Source organism: Erpetoichthys calabaricus, chromosome 1 (assembly GCF_900747795.2).
Source record: "Erpetoichthys calabaricus chromosome 1, fErpCal1.3, whole genome shotgun sequence".
Classification (NCBI taxonomy): domain Eukaryota; kingdom Metazoa; phylum Chordata; class Cladistia; order Polypteriformes; family Polypteridae; genus Erpetoichthys; species Erpetoichthys calabaricus.
In genome coordinates, this window is record NC_041394.2 from 72,532,040 (window position 1) to 72,551,514 (window position 19,475).

Below are 19,475 nucleotides of genomic sequence, written 5' to 3' on the forward strand. Positions count from 1 at the left end.
CTCACAAACTACTGGGGCTAGAACCTTGATCTTTGTCTTGATCAAAAGATTATGACCACATTCTGGAAATTAAAAACGAAATTAGGTAGTGGCAACCTTGTGGCCATGACCTATGGTCGTGTGTTTATGAAAAAGAGATGGAGAATCCAAGTTATAACCTCTATAATGGTAGAAAGAAAAAGAAGAGCAGCGACATCTGTTTAGCTTTAATTAAGTTAATTAAGTGATGAAGAACGACAAAGAATAAAACAACATGACAGTGAACCACACAGACAAGCAAAAGTAATCCTAAATATAGATCAACTGAGCTGCAGACAAATGCAATGGTTCACTGGCATGCAAGACAAAGTCCAGGATACAGAATGCAAAAACGTCCCAGAGACAGAAATGCACGGCGGCAATCAAAAAGATTGTTAAATAGTCAAAACTTTCCACCACATTAAAGTATTGCTTTTAAATCTTCAGACTGATGTTTATTTGAAAACCACTAATTAGCGAAGTTACATCAATGATGAGATCAATGTCAAGCTGGATTTGTTTTGTCTTGAAAACAAGTGTGTGTTGCCAAAATAGAAAAGTTAAGCTTGTTCTAGATGAGCCAACACAAGTAGTAACATGTAACTTCCAGAGAAATGGAAAGAAACAACTGTTTAGAAAACATAAGAAGTATCAACAGCTTCTTAACTTTAATCTGGTTTGTTTTTTCATTTTACTTTAGGACCATAAGTCCATGTGTTTCACTAGTGATGTTTAATTTTGTCCATATCTCCCATCCATTTGTCCATTTTCTTATTTTAGTGTTTCCTAATTTGCATTTTAGGGAGCTGGAGCCTACATGAAATATAGATGTTTATAAAAACTGAGAACAAATATAATGTGTTGCCCAGTGGTACAGTCCTGGGTTTGAATTCAGGCCCAGTCACCGTCTAAGATGGAGTTTTTACGTTCTCACTTTGTCCACATTTATTATTCCCCAGTTCTTCTGGTTTTCATCTAACATTCTAAATAAGTGCAAGTTAGGTTGACGGGCAGCTTTAACTTAGCCCACCATGAGTGGTCATGAGTGCGTCCATGAGTGTGCCATGTGATGAACTGGCACTCTGTCAAGGATTTGTTCTCACCTTGTGCCTAATGCTATTATGATAGGACTGGCTCCTCGTGTCACCAAACTGGACAAGCAGGCTGGAGGGACATTTGTGTGCTCACCGTTATTCAGACCTGAGAACACATTCATTAATTTTATCAGACCATTTGCATGATTGTGTGCAAGACTAAAATTACTGCTTAATAATATACATCAAATAAAATTAAAACAATGTTTCAGACAAATTTACCTCAACAAAATTACATAGTTCAAAATTGCAAAATATTTTAAATATACTGTACAATGCAATTGATTTAATATGTGGAAATAAATTAAAACATTTCAACCATATATTTTCTGCACAAAATACACATTAAAGATTTATGGGCACCTTTAGTAAAGCTAAACAAAAAAAAACAATAAACAACAAAACAAAAATTAGTTTTCAGTGAATAACTCATGAGTTGTACTTAAGAAAAAGAAAACTATATAAAAAGAAGCAAAACACTTAAGAAAATATGATCATCCATTACTATGTCATACAGCAAAATCACGAAATACAAATAACTAGTGATCTTCACTAATAAAATAATGTATTTTATACACTACCTAATATTATTAAGATAATTATGAAGAAATTCAAAAGTATCCAATTACCTTCCCTGACAGCTAGGGGTCTGTCTTTGTTTCCCACTCACAGTGAGTAAAATGATGGTGGAGGCGAGGTGGAGAACAGCAGTGTCTGGTTGCATCAAAGTGTCATGACATCATGGAGTATAAGAAATGACACATCAACATCAAAAGGCTATCTTATATATAAACGTCTACGCGTGGAAGTGTGTGTGTCTGTCCAGCCCAGAAGTGAGAGGTGGACTAGGGGTAACGACTCCACCTCTGAGGAAACAGAAAACTTGCTTAGCCGCTAATAACACAAGCGAGGCCAGCATGTCAGCAAAATGAAACTTCAGAAGAAGGACAGAGTCACTTAGCCTTTAACATTGGCAAAATGGTATCCCTTTTACTTTTCCTCTTGCCGCTAATGCACAAGCGATGTGAGCATGTCAGCAAAATGAATCCTCCTAGGAGAGAGATGCCCTGAGTAGTTCCTTTCAATTACCCGACATCTCTACATTTCAGGGTTCTTTTTTCTGACTATTTCAATAGTTTCTAGGACCCTGGGCTTTTTACAGCACGGGCTTACACAGCTAGTATAGAATATATATAGAATAAGAAAGAACATATTGATAACAACAGACATGTCAGAAGTGTGCCAAATACCACACAACATCCATAGGTCTCGAATCAGATGATGGACACATACAAAGAAAATAATCTCATTCAAACTATAAAATGTGGACATGTATCACTGAATTTTTGGAGTTGATTTCTTGCTACTGGCATTGGAGTCCTTAGTAAGATCAATGTCATCATCGACTCTAAGTATCAAAGTATCAAGACCACAACTTTGGTCACATAATGAAGTTACACTGTGGAAATGACCCTAAACACACTTTAGAATTAACAAAGATAATAGGCAGAAAGGAATAGCTATGTTTCACAATGGCCATCTCAGCATTTGGCCTCAAACCAACTGAAAATCTATGACCTGAGTTGGAAAAAGGCAGTCTGGTAATCTAGACTGGGGGGCTTGAAGGATATGGAAACAATCTGCTTACAGAACCCACTTCCTCTAAATGTGTTCTCCAACCCTCTTGAGTATTACAGAAAAAGGCTTTGTGCTCTTACCCTTGTAGAAGGCACAAAACAAAATTAATTTGGATGTTGAACAAAATTATATTAATTAGTTAATTAATATAATTAATTAATTAAGTAATTATATTAATTAGTTAAAAACCTTTGTTTTTAGTTAATTTTAATACAATAAAGGCTTGTATTGTTTTGCTGCTCTAAAATGAATGTTTTTCTCTTAGCTGACTTGTTATGCCACACTTTTCTTTCAACCTTTCAACAACATCTGAGTGTTCAGACTTTGCCACACAGACTGAGCTGCTATGCAGGCTATTCCTTTATGAGACAGTTTTACTGGGTAGGTACAATAAGTAACCAGGCCTGGCAGCGCTGTATCAATTGAACACTACACACATCAGTTGTGGTCACAAGAAGGTGCTACTGAGCCAAACTCAAAAGTTGCCTGCAACACAAAAATTAGTAAACAGCAAATCTATTCCTTTACACAAGTGTTTTACTGCATTAGTTAAGTATACATATCTAAACGCTCTGCATCGTCAGGTACTGCATACGTTCTCTGTACTAGATTACTGCTGTTTGGTGTGCATTATTCATATTGCTTCTGGCATCATAACTCAATGTATGTATTCATGCAGAGTGTGTTCTGTAGAAGAGAATACATTATATGTGTGTGTACTGAAGTGAACATCAATGTGAAAAAATTATTTTGCCTTAAATTGACTTGGCTGCTGCTGCCAATGAATGCAGCTCACAACAGTCAGTCAGTATTCAGTAGTAATCACACCACAACAAAGAATCCCATAAGAATTGAAACATTTCCATTTTCCAAAGTAACACCTCCACTTCTTCAGGCGCACATCCCGCTGTCCTGGGTAATTCTTTTTAATTAGCTCTACACTTTCTGACTTTAGTTAGTTAGTTAGTTAGCAGTTAGTAGTTTATTTATATAGCGCCCTTCACAGACAAAAGGTCACAGAGCACTGAACAGCAAACACAGTACAAATACAACAGTTAAAACAAAACATAAACAAAACCAATAAAAATAATAAATAAACAAACAATAACAATTCAGCACTGATTAAAAGCCTGTTTAAAAGAAATGTTTTCAGTTGTTTTTAAAAGAATCAAGACTCGGCTGCATGCAGACTATAAGGCAGGCTATTCCATAGTCTTGGTGCCACAGACTGAAAGGCACAATCCCCATAGGTCTTTAGCTGAGTGCATGGGACAACTAGAAGGCCCTGTTGCCCAGATCTAACAGTCCACCAAGCTGTATAGCATTGGAGCAGACTGGTTAGCTACTCAGGAGCTTGTCCATGCAAAACTCTGAAAGTAAGTACCAAAACTTTAAAATGAATTCTATAAAACACAGGGAGCCAGTGCAGTGAGTGCAGAATGGGAGTGATATGATCACTCCGGCTAGCGCGAGTTAAGAACCTGGCAGCTGTATTTTGGAGTAACTGAAGACGTGAGAGAGAGGACTTGCTCAAACCCATAAAGAGAGCATTACAGTAATCAAGTCGTGAGGAAACGAAAGAATGAATAAGCATTTCCAATTCTGACTTTGAAACAGCATTTCTTAGTTAAGAAAGTTTAGAAACAAAGCCCTTTATGGGCTTGGCTACTTTCCTGTAACAGTAGTGTGGCGATGGCTTACATCCTCACCAGCGTCGCACAGCACCCAATTTTAGCACTCTTTGTCTTACATGCTCGATTGATATCTCAGTTTCATGTGGTTGATATTACTGAGTGTGGCTGTAGAATGCTGCAAACACAGTTGATTCCTGCTATATACTATATGTGATCTTACCGGGGCAGGCTCCAACGGTTTGGAATTTAAATATATCAGTGGATTTTTCATTAGTGAGATGTATTTTTATACACAGGGAATGTGTTGGTATTTTAAATATACAATACAAGGCTGGGGTCAGGGATGTCCTTCTCAGCACCTGAAGCCACCCTTCTAGATGTCATCTTATCCTCCCCTGCTTCTATTTAAAGATTGCCTGGGTACCACTGTCCATGAAATAAGCACACTGTAACATGTTCCCATGTTGCTGTATCTCTTCCTACACGATCTGTCACACCTCGCAGCCCTTCGCCTAACTCTTTAACCCTGAACTAATTAGATTTGAGGAATTCTTTACCACTCTGGCAGTGTCAGCCTGTCTCATCTGGTCTTTAACTATGGCAGCCTGACTGGTAGAACTTTAATATGTACTGACACTGTCTGAATTACATCTTACTGAATTAGAATTTATTTTACTTATTGGTTCTCACAGAGCAGCACACCTTCACAAGGTGATTTACAAAGAAAATAATCCAAAAGATCAAGATGGCATGTAGTGCATGATACATTCAAGGTAACAAAGTTTGAAGCATCTACAAAAGTAAAGGTGAAGTGATGGAAGAAGAAGGGTAACAGGTACAAAAGAACTGATCAGAAAATAGACAGTTAAAATGTAAGAGAGAGATAAAAGGTGTCTTTTACAGGAGATTTGAATATGAATGTCCCAAACCAACATCCAGATAAATCAGTGGAAATCAGGTGATCTCAGGTGTTTACTAGGCTAGAATGAGGCAAGTCCGTAAATACTTTAAAAACAGAAATCCCTGGTCATTTCAATTGACACCCAGCAGCCTGAGATCTTCAAGTCACTTTTAAAATAAGAACGTCTGTCAATTTTACAGCTTATGGACAGCTGAGTCGGGCAGGCCATCCATGGTAGTGAGGTGTCAGGACACCCATAAAGCTCTGGGTGACATGACTAATCAGTTTCAGGCTACTGTCCCATTTTATCATTGTGCTTTTTAGTCTAACAGTTTACTCCTTGTGTCTTTAAGTTAAACCTGATATTTATTCTCACAGATATCAGGCCAATGATGTACTTTTAGAGGGCAAATCTTTAAAATTTATAATGTCTGAATTCATCAGTGCAGGGATACACACCACCATCTAGTGGATTCTTGAAGAAATGCAGAGTTTACTAAGTAACCTCAGCACCTTATGTTAAAAAAGAAGAACTTCAGTGGGTATAGGAAGCAAACCAGAAAAATCAAAGGGATACCATTGTTTTCGATTAAATGGTTACTCTGAAAATGGGTTTTGCCATTGTCAGGCTTATTTTCATATTTTTGATTTCAAAAAGCTAACTCATATAAGACTAAATGGTCAATGACAAAAGAATCTTAGGAAATGTTTACTGTAAGAACGTGAAATAAACGTACACAGAATTAAATTACATACATTACATACCTCCAATTCTCTCTCTTAAATAGACACACCATATTGTGTTTGTCTTCTCACCCATCCACATGTCCATGTCTTTTTCTTTTCTTTGTAATTTCAGAGCACAGTATAGCAAGTGTCAGCAATGTAGCTCTTTGTTGAAATTTTGAGAAGCCTGTGGCCATCATGTTTTCTTGAATGGGTAGAACTGTCTGCCGGGGCCATGTATACATATAGCCTGAGCACCTATGTCATGGCATGTCAATCAAACTGAGCATGCTCAAACGGTTTGAGAACACATACGACTGGTGAAACAGTCATGGAGTGTGAGTAGTCACTTGACTGTGGTTTCTAAAAATCACTAAATTTAGGCCCAATGTTAGGGAGGAGAGACGAGACAGTCTAAAAAATCCCAGGCATGCTTGACCCTAAGGAGGACAGCTCTTCAGAGAGACAACACTAGGGATTGGTGGGACCCTGCCACCTAGATGATGCCTTGAAGGTCTGAGTAGGTTGTGGACCATGGCTGGAGGGACTTCAAAGATCACAAGAGGATGATATGACTGGGGCATGAACCTTATCAAGAGCTGCCCTTGACTTCACTGGTGGTTGATGTTTGGCCTGAGGTGGGCTTAACCTTGCCAATGCATCAACATTGAAGTCAGCAGCTGAGCTGGGGAAAAAGCTAATGAGCAAATAGACATGAGGCCAAAGGTAAGAGGAAATGGAATATGGGTTATGTTGGAAGGTCCAGCGGTGTGACTAGGATGTCATCTTGAAGTTGGTATTTAGATATTTAGGGAGGGCAACTAAATACAAAAATAAGCTAAAACTTTATTTTGACTGATTTTACATTGGGTGGGCAAATGACCTGTTAGAGGAGATGGCAACACTGCCCATCTATAACCATGTCCTGGGGCCTCATGTATAAACGGTGCGTACGCACAGAAATGTTGCGTACGAACCTTTCCACGCTCAAATCGCGATGTATAAAACCTAAACTTGGCATAAAGCCACGCACATTTCCACGGTAACTCATTCCTTGGCGTACGCAATTTATCCGCCCGGTTTTACAGTCTGGCGGCACCCAGTGTCAAAGCAGTGCTACTGTTCCTGTGTGATCACCCTTTCATTCTTAAATCCACATTCCTGGCGCGGCTTTATAAATACACTGAAATTAACTGCATATTGTTTATTAGTGTAATGCATCTGATTGTAATTAACCTGTAGCAATATAATGGTCCAGGGAATAGCCATAGTATTCCAAATACCATAACTGCTTTAGCGTTGTAACTCTCACTGCATCTTCTTTCAGCTGATCCCGTTAAGGGTTGCCACAGCAGATCATCTTTTTCCACATTACTCTCACTGCACCACTCGGAGTATTTATATCACTGTATCTGAGTGGGAAATCACAGCAGCAGCTGATTGGAAAGAGAATTATCGGTATACAGCATGAAGCAGATGCTGCCTGAGCCACAGCAAACGCTTTAGTCCCTGTAGGGACTTCGCGGTTTAGAAACAGTTTCATCCCAAGAACTCTAAACACACTAAATCAGTCCATCAAGTGCTCCTTGTAGAAATATTTGGACTTATAAGTACAATTACCTCACTGTAAACTTGCACTACAGTTATAATATTGCACAACCTGCGTCACTTTATAAAGCGCGTATTTACATGTGATGACGGTATTCATTTCTAAGACGAAATGCAGCAAAACATGTTGATTATATTATACAGATAAAACTTTAACTTCATTTAAATAATCTGTATTGTTTATAATTAAACATGTGAGGACACAGTGCCGCAGCGCTAGCTAGTTCAGTAATTGTTCCTGCCTTGCGCTGTATTCTCGCTGGTGCTGACGCGACACTGGAAAGATAGACGGATATAATAATTAAACACGTACTACTAAGATATTTCAATGTTCCTTAAAAGTTTTGAAGAATCGAAGTTCTAAGCTTACAGATGACTTCACGTCTATTACATAGCTTATTGTGTGGCGATTGAGTTTTTGGAGAAAGAAAAGTAAGAACAGGAATTGGAGGTTAGTACGTTTGAAAGAGACAGTACTGCTGTGATAAATTATTTAATTGAAGGTTGCACACGGCGCAGCAAGCCTCTTGCGTGAGACATGAACAAGCACTGCGCCACCGTGTTCCCATGTTTAATAACATGCTTTCATTCCTATCATCATGAAAAAGATATCACGTATACATCTCAGTATTTTAATTATTCAGAGAGCTGTAATATCACGAATGTAATGGATTATGTGTCCTGTCGGAGAAAGAGAAAGCCCGTTTAAAAAGCAGGTAGTGATTCATACACATAGAGCACATAGAAGATCAAATACAGAACAAAGCATTTAACATGCCACTTTAGTTACAATGGGATTTGAGAAACTAGTAAATTAAACGATTTTAAGATGAAGTTTATGATGTTCTACTTTAATGGCAAAATAAACTACGTGATTAAAGTGGAATTTTCGAGATTAAAGTTGACATTTCGTGCTTTTTTCCCCACTGTGTGCCTTTTTTTTGTCTGTACCCTAATAAGCTTTAATATGACACTCAGACGGTGGGCTACGACTCGCTTTTTCACGGCGACTTTGATATGTGATTTCTTTTTTATTTCGGGCACTGTGCGACTTTGTTAAGTTGAGCCTTCGAGTTTCTCCGACACTCTGTCACTCGATCAGCTTCCTTTTGTTGATTATACCACTGTTTAAACCAACAAATAGTACGTTTTTCCTTTGCCTCCACTTGGTATTCGCTGAAATTCTTATATTTTCTCCCGTGCTTTTCCCATTGTCTTTTCACAGAAGGATATTTATATTGATTTGCATATTCAAAGAGGCGTAATTCTGGGAGGAGTTGGGGCGGGACAGAAGGCGCGTGCACATGCGTTACTTTTCACGCAAATCGGGATTTATGTAGTGGAAGAACGTGAAAGTATGCGTGCGCACAGATTCCTGCATCTGGATTTTTCTGTGCGTACGCACAATCCCGCTTTTGTGCTTACGCCATGTTATAGTGTGAGTTCTACGCACGGCGTTATACATGAGGCCCCTGGGCAGGTGAGAAACTGAAAGAAGGGTCTATTTAAACTACATATTTAGGCAGGCCTAGTGGGATAGCAGAGACTTTTTTTTTTTTTTAAAACATTTAAACTGCCTGGGCACTTTTTTAAATTTGAGAAACAAGTAGGTACTTGCCAAAGACACCTTGAACTGGACTAAATGGCTAAACAAAGTAGGCGGCGGAGAAATCTTAGTGATTTCTTAGTGATTTCACTTAGTGATCTTAGTGAAGAGAAAAAGGAAAAAAGTCATAAATATCTTTTGCTCATTTTCTCTTTATTGTATGTTGTAAAACAAACATTTTCAGGTATCCATGAATTACAGAGTTCTTCATTATATAAAAGACAAAACGTACTTGAATTAATTTGATATTAAATAGTCAGCAAAACTACTTTTTAAAAAAAAAATCAGCTGATGACGCAGTCTCAAATGGCACAAACATAAGCCAATTTAGTAGAGCATGACAAGTCATTCCAAACTCCAGTATCTGAAAGGAAAATAGATACAAATTACAAATTTACACCCATCCATCAATCCTATTTTAACCTGCTTTATCCTGACCAGGGTTGTGGGGGGCTGAAGTCCAACCCAGTAATCACAGGGTGCAAGGCAGGAACAGTCCATTACAGGGTGAACACACCTCCTTTTTCCATCTTGTGCATTGTTCAGTAAACCTTATTTTTTGGTGGATCAGAACATTTTGCTTACACTCCACTCATTATTCTCTTTAGGTTTTTAAATGTTATCCCTACATTTGTAAGTTTCAGCAGTCCTTTGAAAATGTTTCTTTGACAGTAGTAAGTACCATATTGTGCAAAAATCCAGACTACACACTTTTAAAAAGCACTGCTCTGAATTTACCAATTCATCTGTCAGCTTTGCCTCCATCTCACCACTGCAATTGGGCCTTCCTCTTTGTAGATTTATGTTGTAGGGGTTTATCTGTAAAGCACTTTGTGGTACTTCATGTTAAATAAGATTTCCTTGGTGATTCAGCTGTCCATCGGTGTTCCATTTTTGTTATAAATTGTATTTAGTCTCTCTCTTTATTTACTAAACATTTTATATGTTGAATAGAAAACAGTTATCTTGTTCAGGCTTTAATTTAAAACAGCATTTTCATCAACATGCTATAACCACTTTGGTACTCAGGGTGCTTTGTATAATACAAAGTTTTAGAAATTCTGTTAATGCTTGGTAATAGCATTCCATTTCACATCAGTTATGATACCCTAAAAAATAAGAATGGTTATAGTAAGTTATATGAGGATATACACTACAGGTCTTATGATTAGGCTTATTTTGGACATGTTAGGCAAATCAGGAAGGAAAATGTTTTAGTGAATAGTTACATAATATCTATTATATGTGTTAGCACAGTGATTAAAATTTTACTAAAAACTGTGTGGGTTATTCTTTCTTTTAGGTAGTCCATGCTACATACGGCAACTGTCATTGAAAACTGCTTTGCCCTTGTTTGTGAAAAATCACCCTTTGTTTTAGTAGCATTCAAAGTGAAGGGGATGTAAGTTTGAACTGTGATTCCAAGAATCGAGAAGTGTCTGCATTCTTCTTGAATACAAGTCAAAGGACCAGGGTTTGTGCGGTGATGATTGTCAAGGTCAGAGTTAAGCTAAACATTATTATTCCAAAATGAAAAATGTACTTGCCCATATCCATATCAAGCAAGTATCACAAATATAAGAGAGAAAAAAAAAACAAAATTTACAAACACTAAGTCACAGAGGAAATTAAAAAACATATTAAGACCAGATCAACAAGGGATCATCCCAAGGTCACAGTACACTGCAACTCAACCTACGTGTTCTGCAGTATATTATTAGCTAAACTGTCATCTATTTAGCCAGTTCCATTGGGTTGCAAAGAGTTGGGGAAAACATTATTTAACATCTGCGGTGGGTTGGCACCCTGCCCAGGATTGTTTCCTGCCTTGTGCCCTGTGTTGGCTGGGATTGGCTCCAGCAGACCCCCGTGACCCTGTGTTTGGCTTCAGCGGGTTGGAAAATGGATGGATGGATTATTTAACATCTGGTAGTATTATGCTAATTATTAATAATAATAATAATAATAATAATAATACATTTTATTTATATAGCGCCTTTCCCATGCTCAAAGCACTTAAACATTAGCCTGTTATTGTTAGGACCTTGTCTGGCACTAAAAGTTGTTTTTGTGTTCCTCCTGATTCAGGAAGAACATTAAATATTGGAGTTAGGAATATTAACTAGACTGGTAGTCTTGATTGTAATGGCATTTGACATTTGTGCCAAAATGAAAAAATAAATAAATAAAGGTAATTATGAAGTAAATAATCACATGAAAAAGTGGAGTTATAAAGGAATTATTACAATTTGAAAAACGGCAATGATGTATAAAAAAAGATTGACTGATTGATAGGTGACAAAACCAGCGTGAAAAGAAACCTTTTGAAATAAATAATATGCTTTTTTGACACGTGCAATCTGGAATAGTCTGAATAGGAAATATGTCTTAAAGAGTTAATTTTTACATAAAACTTGCAAAAGTCCAATTAAAAATATTAAATATTAAAACTGAATAAAACACAGAAGTAACATTTAATGATATCATTAAATGTTAAGTATTATCAAGCACTGTGTTCTATTTTATAAGGTTTATTTATTTAATTTAGTTATAAACAAAATTATTGGCTTCATTTTCCTTTGAAATTAACAACAGTTTGATACAGCTTTAAGAATTAGAATACAAGACAAACCTATACACTTAATAAGAAATGTTGCTGTTTCAATAGGTCTATCTTGTACCTCTGTTTATTTTAACCTTTTGACAAGAAACCCTTGGGCCAGGGAAATATACAACATATATTGAAAATGAACAGTTCCAACATCCATCCATCCATCCATTTTCCAACCCGCTGAATCCGAACACAGGGTCACGGGGGTCTGCTGGAGCCAATCCCAGCCAACACAGGGCACAAGGCAGGGAAACAATCCCGGGCAGGGTGCCAACCCACCGCAGGACACACACAAACACACCCACACACCAAGCACACACTAGGGCCAATTTAGAATCGCCAATCCACCTAACCTGCAAGTCTTTGGACTGTGGGAGGAAACCGGAGCGCCCGGAGGAAACCCACGCAGACACGGGGAGAACATGCAAACTCCACGCAGGGAGGACCCGGGAAGCGAACCCGGGTCCCCAGGTCTCCCAACTGCGAGGCAGCAGCGCTACCCACTGCGCCACCGTGCCGCCCAGTTCCAACATGCTAACTAAAAAAAGATGACTCATCTGGATAAGATGTTTTAGAATATGTACCTGTTCGCTACCCGCATGAGTCTGACAAACTAAATGGTCTCCACATAACTGACAAACTAAATGGTCTCCACTTAATTATCAAGCTTCCTATGGGGTACTATGGATATTGTAATGGAGAGTGCAAAAGATTCTATAATATTTATTCTTTAAAGGTCAATATGACAGAGATATAGTGCATGTGTCCACAGTGTTAACCAGTCACGGTACATTATGTTCAAAATTCACCTATTGTTTTTCAGAAGAGATAGGACAAGTGCTGCGTGTGTTCTGTTTTCTCTTTTCTGTATTAACTATTAACAATTACCATACTCCTGATACATTAGGCTTTTTTATGCAGAAGTACATTTCACAGAAATGAATAAGATACATTTTCCACGTGACAGCTACAACCTTTGGCGTTTGGTCTATTTTTGAAAACTTGTTTTTCATTCCAAGCTTGAAGCTCGACTGAACACCTGGTAGCTTCTGAATCTGAAAATTGTAGGAATCTCTTCTTGTTACAAACTTTCATTGAACTGATGTCTTTACATTTAGCTTGCATTTTTGCATCATAACTTACCACTTCAGTTCCCCGCTCTGTCACAGAATAAATTCAGAGGCAAGTATTTTTTAAATTGGAAATCTTTCTGCTCAGTTTAGATTATACTGTAAATGTTTTAAAACAGTATAGAGTAGCTGACAATATATTCATGAAGTATAAAAATATAAAAACAAGAATTTAAAAAGAAGTGCAACTTATATGAAGGAGAAAATAATTTCAGAAAAGCATTAAATCATTGCTTTTGTCCTTTCTTGAGAATTAGTGATATTAAATGCATGTTGAATTTCAATGGCTCTACTCCACAGTTATGGTTATGTCACTTACTGTATGTTGGATTTATTTTTTACATTTTACATTCTTTTCATGCTGGTTTTGTCACCTATCAATCAGTCAATCTTTTTTTATACATCATTGCCTTTTTTCTAATTGTAATAACTCTTTTATAACTCCACTTTTTCATGTGATTATTTACTTCATAATTACCTTTATTTATTTTTTTCATTTTGGCACAAATGTCAAATGCCATTACAATTAAGACTACCAGTCTAGTTAATATTCCTAACTCCAATATTTAATGTTTTTCCTGAATCAGGAGGAACACAAAACCAACTTTTATTGCCAGACAAGGTCATAACAATAACAGGCTAATGTTAATTAGCATAATACTAGCAGATGTTAAATAATGGTTTCCCCAACTCTTTGCAGCCCAATGGAACTGGCTAAATAAATGACAGTTTAGCTAATAATATATTGCAGAACACGTAGGTTCAGTTGCAGTGTGCTGTGAGCTTGGACTGATACCTTGTTGATCTGGTCTTAATATGTTTTTTAATTTCCTCTGTGACTTAGTGTTTGTAAATGTTTTACTGTGTTATATCTGTGATACTTGCTTGATATGGATATGGGCAAGTAAATTTTTAAATCAGAAAGGAGGGTTTCTTGGAGCCCTATTAAGCATGGCCATTCCTTTCATTACTAGTTTAATAGGTTTGAGAGTATAAATATGGAATACACACGCAAGATGTCCCTGGTACATCAAGAACAAACGGCTCAATTGTAACAGAAAGCCAAGGCTTCCAGTGACCTTTTAAGCACTACAGAAAGTGAACTGGATAACCAAATGAAATTCATACTTGAATGCAGTGACTTGAGTGCCGATGCAAAAGTAAAACTTTATACGACCATCTTGCAAATATACCTTACCTTTGTGAAAAATGCGGATAAAGAAATCGGCACAACAGTGACACGGAATTCGCTTTTCTTCTCCGATTACAGTCAGAAAAATTTATGGATAAAAACTTTTTTAAATCTAAAGACGTAAGTAAAAACAGACAGCCTGATCGAGACAAAAACTAATTGATTGGAATGTCCGTTTTAGTAACAGAAAAAACTAATATTGCTTGCTTTAGTAATATGAACATTGTATTTGTACATTAATCATCATACACATAGATAGATAGATAGATAGATAGATAGATAGATAGATAGATAGATAGATAGATAGATAGATAGATAGATAGATAGATAGATAGATAGATAGATAGATAGATAGATAGATAGATAGATAGAAAACATTTTTCTAATAAGATATTGAAGATGCACCGTTTTGTCTTCAGTGATATTCGGAGTCATCTTTCAGTATTAACGGCAAGTTATGTAATGAACCAGTCTGAACGCTCATTTATATATACCAAAAAGAGTGGTGTTTTTTAAAGCAGACTTTATAATAAGGAGAGTGATTTCTTTTAGCAAATGTGTGCCCTTTGACCCGTTTTAAGACCGCTTTACATTTACAACATGAAGATATGAACTTATGTTAAAGGCCTGTATGTATGAACCTGTTTCTTGTGTCAGCTGCCCAATTACACATATCAGCAAAAGAAAAGCTAATCTTTCATAGAGTATTTCACATAATGTTTGATTAGGGCACACAGCTGTGTGCTGTGAGAGTCGCCCCTTCTGGCCTCCCTCTTTTGGAATAGAAGATGAATCTCCACCTGTTTTGGAAGGAACTGAAAGAATGATCAAAGTTTTCATGGAGTGGCGAGGATTGATTAAAATGGCTTTTTCTACTACCAGAATGGCCGAGTGGTTAAGGCGTTGGACTTAAGATCCAATGGGTAAATGCCAGCGTGGGTTCAATCCCCACTTCTGGTAGCTTGTTATTCAAACGTACCCGTTCACTCTGTGTGTCTGGGTACAGCTCTCACCTTTAGAAAGTTAAGCGAAATGCTTCCGCAATGTGGATCCTTAGCTCAGCTGAAAATACATACATAAATGTACTTGATTATTTAAAATGTGGTGTATTTGATAGAAAAGGGTTTGTTTTAGACAAATGGCTAGATTTTTATACATATCAAACGTGATTTAAAAGGGAATTGCTGTATACTATTTACCTCCGTGTGATTTTTAAAAGGCTTATATCGAAATAGTTATCTCGTGCTTTACATGCAATACCTAAAATCCTTTACCTTCAAAAGTTGAAAACCACAAAACGAGTGTCTGCTTTCTCACAGCAGGGAGGTAGGCACGCTCAGGGCCTGCCAGATTCAAGCTACAGGAACATGCCTGCTCTCTCTCTCTCTCTCTCTACACACTGTGCCTTGAGCGCTCACAGCCTGTCAGCTTACCTTTCTGTGAGATGGTGAAGGCTGTTTCGCTGGAACTGCGGCTTACAGAGAGCAATTAAAAGCGGTTTAGTTTGAAAAGGCTTTCCTTTTTTACAAATTATATGCCTGCCTCAGCTGGTTGAACAACAACAACAACATTTATTTATATAGCACATTTTCTTACAAATAATGTAGCTCAACATGCTTTACATGATGAAGAAAAGAGAAATAAAAGACAAAGTAAGAATTAAAATAAGACAACACTAATTAACATAGAATAAGAGTAAGGTCCAACGGTAAGGGAGGACAGAAAAAACAAAAAAAAACTCCAGACGGCTGGAGAGAAAAAATAAAATCTGCAGGGGTTCCAGACCATGAGACCGCCCAGCCCCATCTTGCCATGCATTGGGTCACACCATGTGTCAGATGTCAAATATGAGAAGTTGGCAGCATTATGGTTTCAGGCCCAGCACCTTAACCACTTATTATCAGTCCCTTCATTTAAGTTCATAATTCACATCTGACTTCATGTGCTATATTTATAATCCAAAGCTAAGTGAACATCACAGTGCACCAACATGCTTTCTATTATTTTATAGATATTTATAGCAGTTTAATAGATGGGCTCCTTACTGCCACCAATGATGTGAACACAGTGCTCATATCCTCCATAATTGTCAGGTTGATTTTCATTCCAATGCTGGAAGCCAAATTTTGATCCATCTGTCCACATAAAGGTACCATCCTAAAATGAAAAACAAATAACTTTTGACTTGAAGGTTGATGAAAGTGACATCTTTTTTTATTTTTCTTTGTGGATTGCATCATTGCACATGCCATATTTTGCTGTCAGGGATGAGTCTGGATCCGGCTGATGGTCCTGTCTTCCATGTGCCACTTGCTTCTACAACTGTCCATCCTATTCTACAACTGTCCATCTTATTGGTCTGCCTGGCCTTGCCAGTTATGCAGCTATTATGTAATGGGAGGAGTTGCACATATACCACAAATGCAGTTTTCCCATAAGGTGTTTCCCTAACACTGTGTAAAATCCTTACTGTTTTAGTGTAATTTTTCTGCATTTGTTTGTCTTTGTGGAATATGCACTTTCTTCTTGTGCCTGGTACTCTGATTTAATCAACTCTGCTTGTGCTAAAGTAAAATGAGACACTAAAGTGGCTTGGTATAAGCATAGTGGTGTACACGAGTATGCCCTGTCCAGTTTCTCCCACATGTCAAATGCTGACAGCTCAGGCTAGTTTAGAAATGGATGGATGGATTTTTGGATTTTTATTTTTTGACTAGTCATTTGAGGTACTTTTGGAGGAATGTTTTCATTCAGAAATAATCCAAAAAGAATCAACCTCAGTTTTCATTGTTGTGTTTAGCACTCAAGTGCTAAGATGCTCAGACAAGACTTTCACGGTGTGCATTGAATGTGTTGCTTGACCCCCAAAAGCTTAGTTAGTTGAAACAGCTATGTTAAAAATTATGAAGTGAAATAGGAATTAAATGAGGCAATAATATATTGGGCAATTCAACCAAAACATCACAACAAACAGAAGAACTACAAAACGTTAGATATATGCTAAACATTGCAAGAAAAAACTTCTGGACCCTTTGGAAGTACCTGGATTTCTCCATTAATTACTCATACTAATGTGGATAAATCTTCAACTAAGTTACAATAGTAGGCAAACATAATCTATTTAAACTTTTAATACACAAACATTTGGATTCCCCCTGTCTATACTGGACACATCATTTAAACATTCACAGTCCAGGCTGGAAAAAGTATATAAATATCTAGGCTAGCGAGGTCAATAAAAGATGGAATAACCATCACTAAAGGAATTAGTCACTGCTTATTACGACAAAAAATTGAGAAAAAAGAAAAGAAAGTCCTAAGCAGAACCAGCAGCTTTATACATGTCATTAGAAATAATCACAACTATGATACTCCAAAAAACTGAAGGGAAAAACAAATGTTTTAATGTTCAAAATGAAAAGACAATAGTATAAAACAACAAATATCAGAGGTCCTTGGAAAATTGTAGAGATGCATAAAGCTAGAAAAGGGTAGAAAAGCATTTGTAGTGACCAAGGTGTTCATCAGTTAACAGTTAAACAAACTGTCTGCAATCTGAGGAAGTTAATTAGGAGTGAGTGTCCTACAAAGATCACAATCAGGGTGCAGTGTGCGGTGCTGAGGGAGATGAGAAAGAACCCTAATGTAACAACAAAGGACCTGCAGAAATATCTTGAAGTTGTCAAAGTCTACGACCATGTGTGCACTATAATGAAACACACTGAACAAGACTTGCGTTCATGGGAGAACACTACAGAGGAAGCCATTGCTTTCCAGCAGAAATGTTGCTGTTTGTTAGAGGTGGTTGATATTAGCAAAATTATAAATCATAGTATTTACAAAATTTTGGATGGTAATAGTATATATCTTGTTATAAACCATAAAATCTAAAAATGTCTAAAATGAAGTCCTTCTGACTGAATTTTTATCAGAATGATTAATGAAGTACTTTTATAAAATTTGAGATCAGGTCAGGTCAGGTCAGGATAGGGAGCATGCACTGGTACAGCATGTTGCTGCACCCATCACACTACACAACAGCTCAGGATCCTGGTTGGCAACCCCCCCAGGCAGACACACGGTCCAGTCCCACCCTCCGGAAATGACCATCTATCTACTGCAGCCAGGTATTACATGGGTGTCTCCTTAGCCTGGTTCAGCCACTCGGGTCTCAACAATGAGGATCCTCTGAGCTGGATCACCCTTGGGGAATCGCGTCACATGGCCGTAGTGCCATAACTGTCGCTCCCTCACAATGCAGGTAATGTGTCTCATTTGGGACTCCATGAGCAACCACTCATTTGGCACAAAATCAAATCAACGGTACCCAAGGATTCTCCGAAGAGACACAGTACTGAAGACGTTCAGTCTTTGTTTCATGTCACTGGATAGCATTCATGTCTTGCAACAATATAGCAAGACAGGAAGCACCAGGACTCTAAAGATTTGGACCTTCATCCTTTTGCACAGATATTGGGAGCGCAAAACCCCCCTTTCCAGTGACCTCATGACCACCTATGCTCTCACAATCCATCTACTGACTTCATAGGAAGAGTCACCAGAGACATGAATGTCACTGCTGAGGTAAGTAAACCTCTCAACAAGGTCAACACTCTCTCCGCCAGAGAGACACACTGCTGATGGCTGTGCCTAAGAGGTCAGTGAACATTTTTTTTCTTTATTTTGAAATTCCATGCTACACAGAGGGAGGCTTCTGCAGCCTTTTCCTGCTCAGAACATGGTTGAACCACAATATCTCGTCTGCTTTCATAGCTCATTAGTAGGCTTTGCACTTTACACTTACAAACATCTGAGCCTGCTGGAAAATTTGTGTCAAAGTTTGTGTGCTTTGTATTAAAATGCCTTCTCAAGTTGTATTCTTTTGTGAAAGCAGCAGACTTGTTACAGATCAGACCCATGGGTTTTGTTAAAAGAGGTACAAACAGATATTTCTTACACCAATTATTATTAAGCTATTTATTTTCATCGTCAATTCTTCACTTTTTTTAAGTTTGATTAAGACATGTTTGCAGATATTTGCTAGTTGAAAAAGAGGAGAAGTGCAATCTCGCCACTTAGCGAAGCTTCTAAGTGCGCACTTCCGAGAACTCTAAATGTAACATGACAGCAAGGGGAGAGCCAAGAAAACAAGTTTATCTGTGATTATACTGTAAATGCATTTTAACGGGCCAGGTAATTTTTTTTACAAGCTGATTGTTGCCCACTGGCCGCCAGTTGAAGGGCCCTGCATGTAGAATGAGGACTTCCAGCAATCTGAAGAAAAACTTAAGGGGTATGTAGCCACTGCCAGCCTGAC

General features: G+C 37.7%; 1 protein-coding gene and 1 non-coding gene across 3 annotated transcripts in view; one reads left to right on the plus strand and one right to left on the minus strand.

Annotated features, from left to right (window-relative positions):
* Positions 1 to 9,412: 9,412 nt before the first annotated feature.
* LOC114645807 (alpha-N-acetylgalactosamine-specific lectin-like) overlaps positions 9,413 to 19,475 on the minus strand; it is a 66,769-nt gene continuing 56,706 nt past the window's right edge. For both annotated transcript variants that reach the window (XM_051929413.1, XM_028793663.1), the window contains 2 exons: positions 16,204 to 16,315; positions 9,413 to 9,589 (listed from right to left, as the gene is read on the minus strand). In XM_051929413.1, the coding sequence (XP_051785373.1) occupies positions 9,528 to 9,589; positions 16,204 to 16,315 (174 nt within the window). In that variant the 3' untranslated portion in view covers positions 9,413 to 9,527. The remainder of the gene's footprint in view (positions 9,590 to 16,203; positions 16,316 to 19,475) is intronic.
* On the plus strand, positions 15,036 to 15,118 carry trnal-uaa (transfer RNA leucine (anticodon UAA)). The gene has a single exon. It is a non-coding gene; the product is annotated as a tRNA-Leu (tRNA).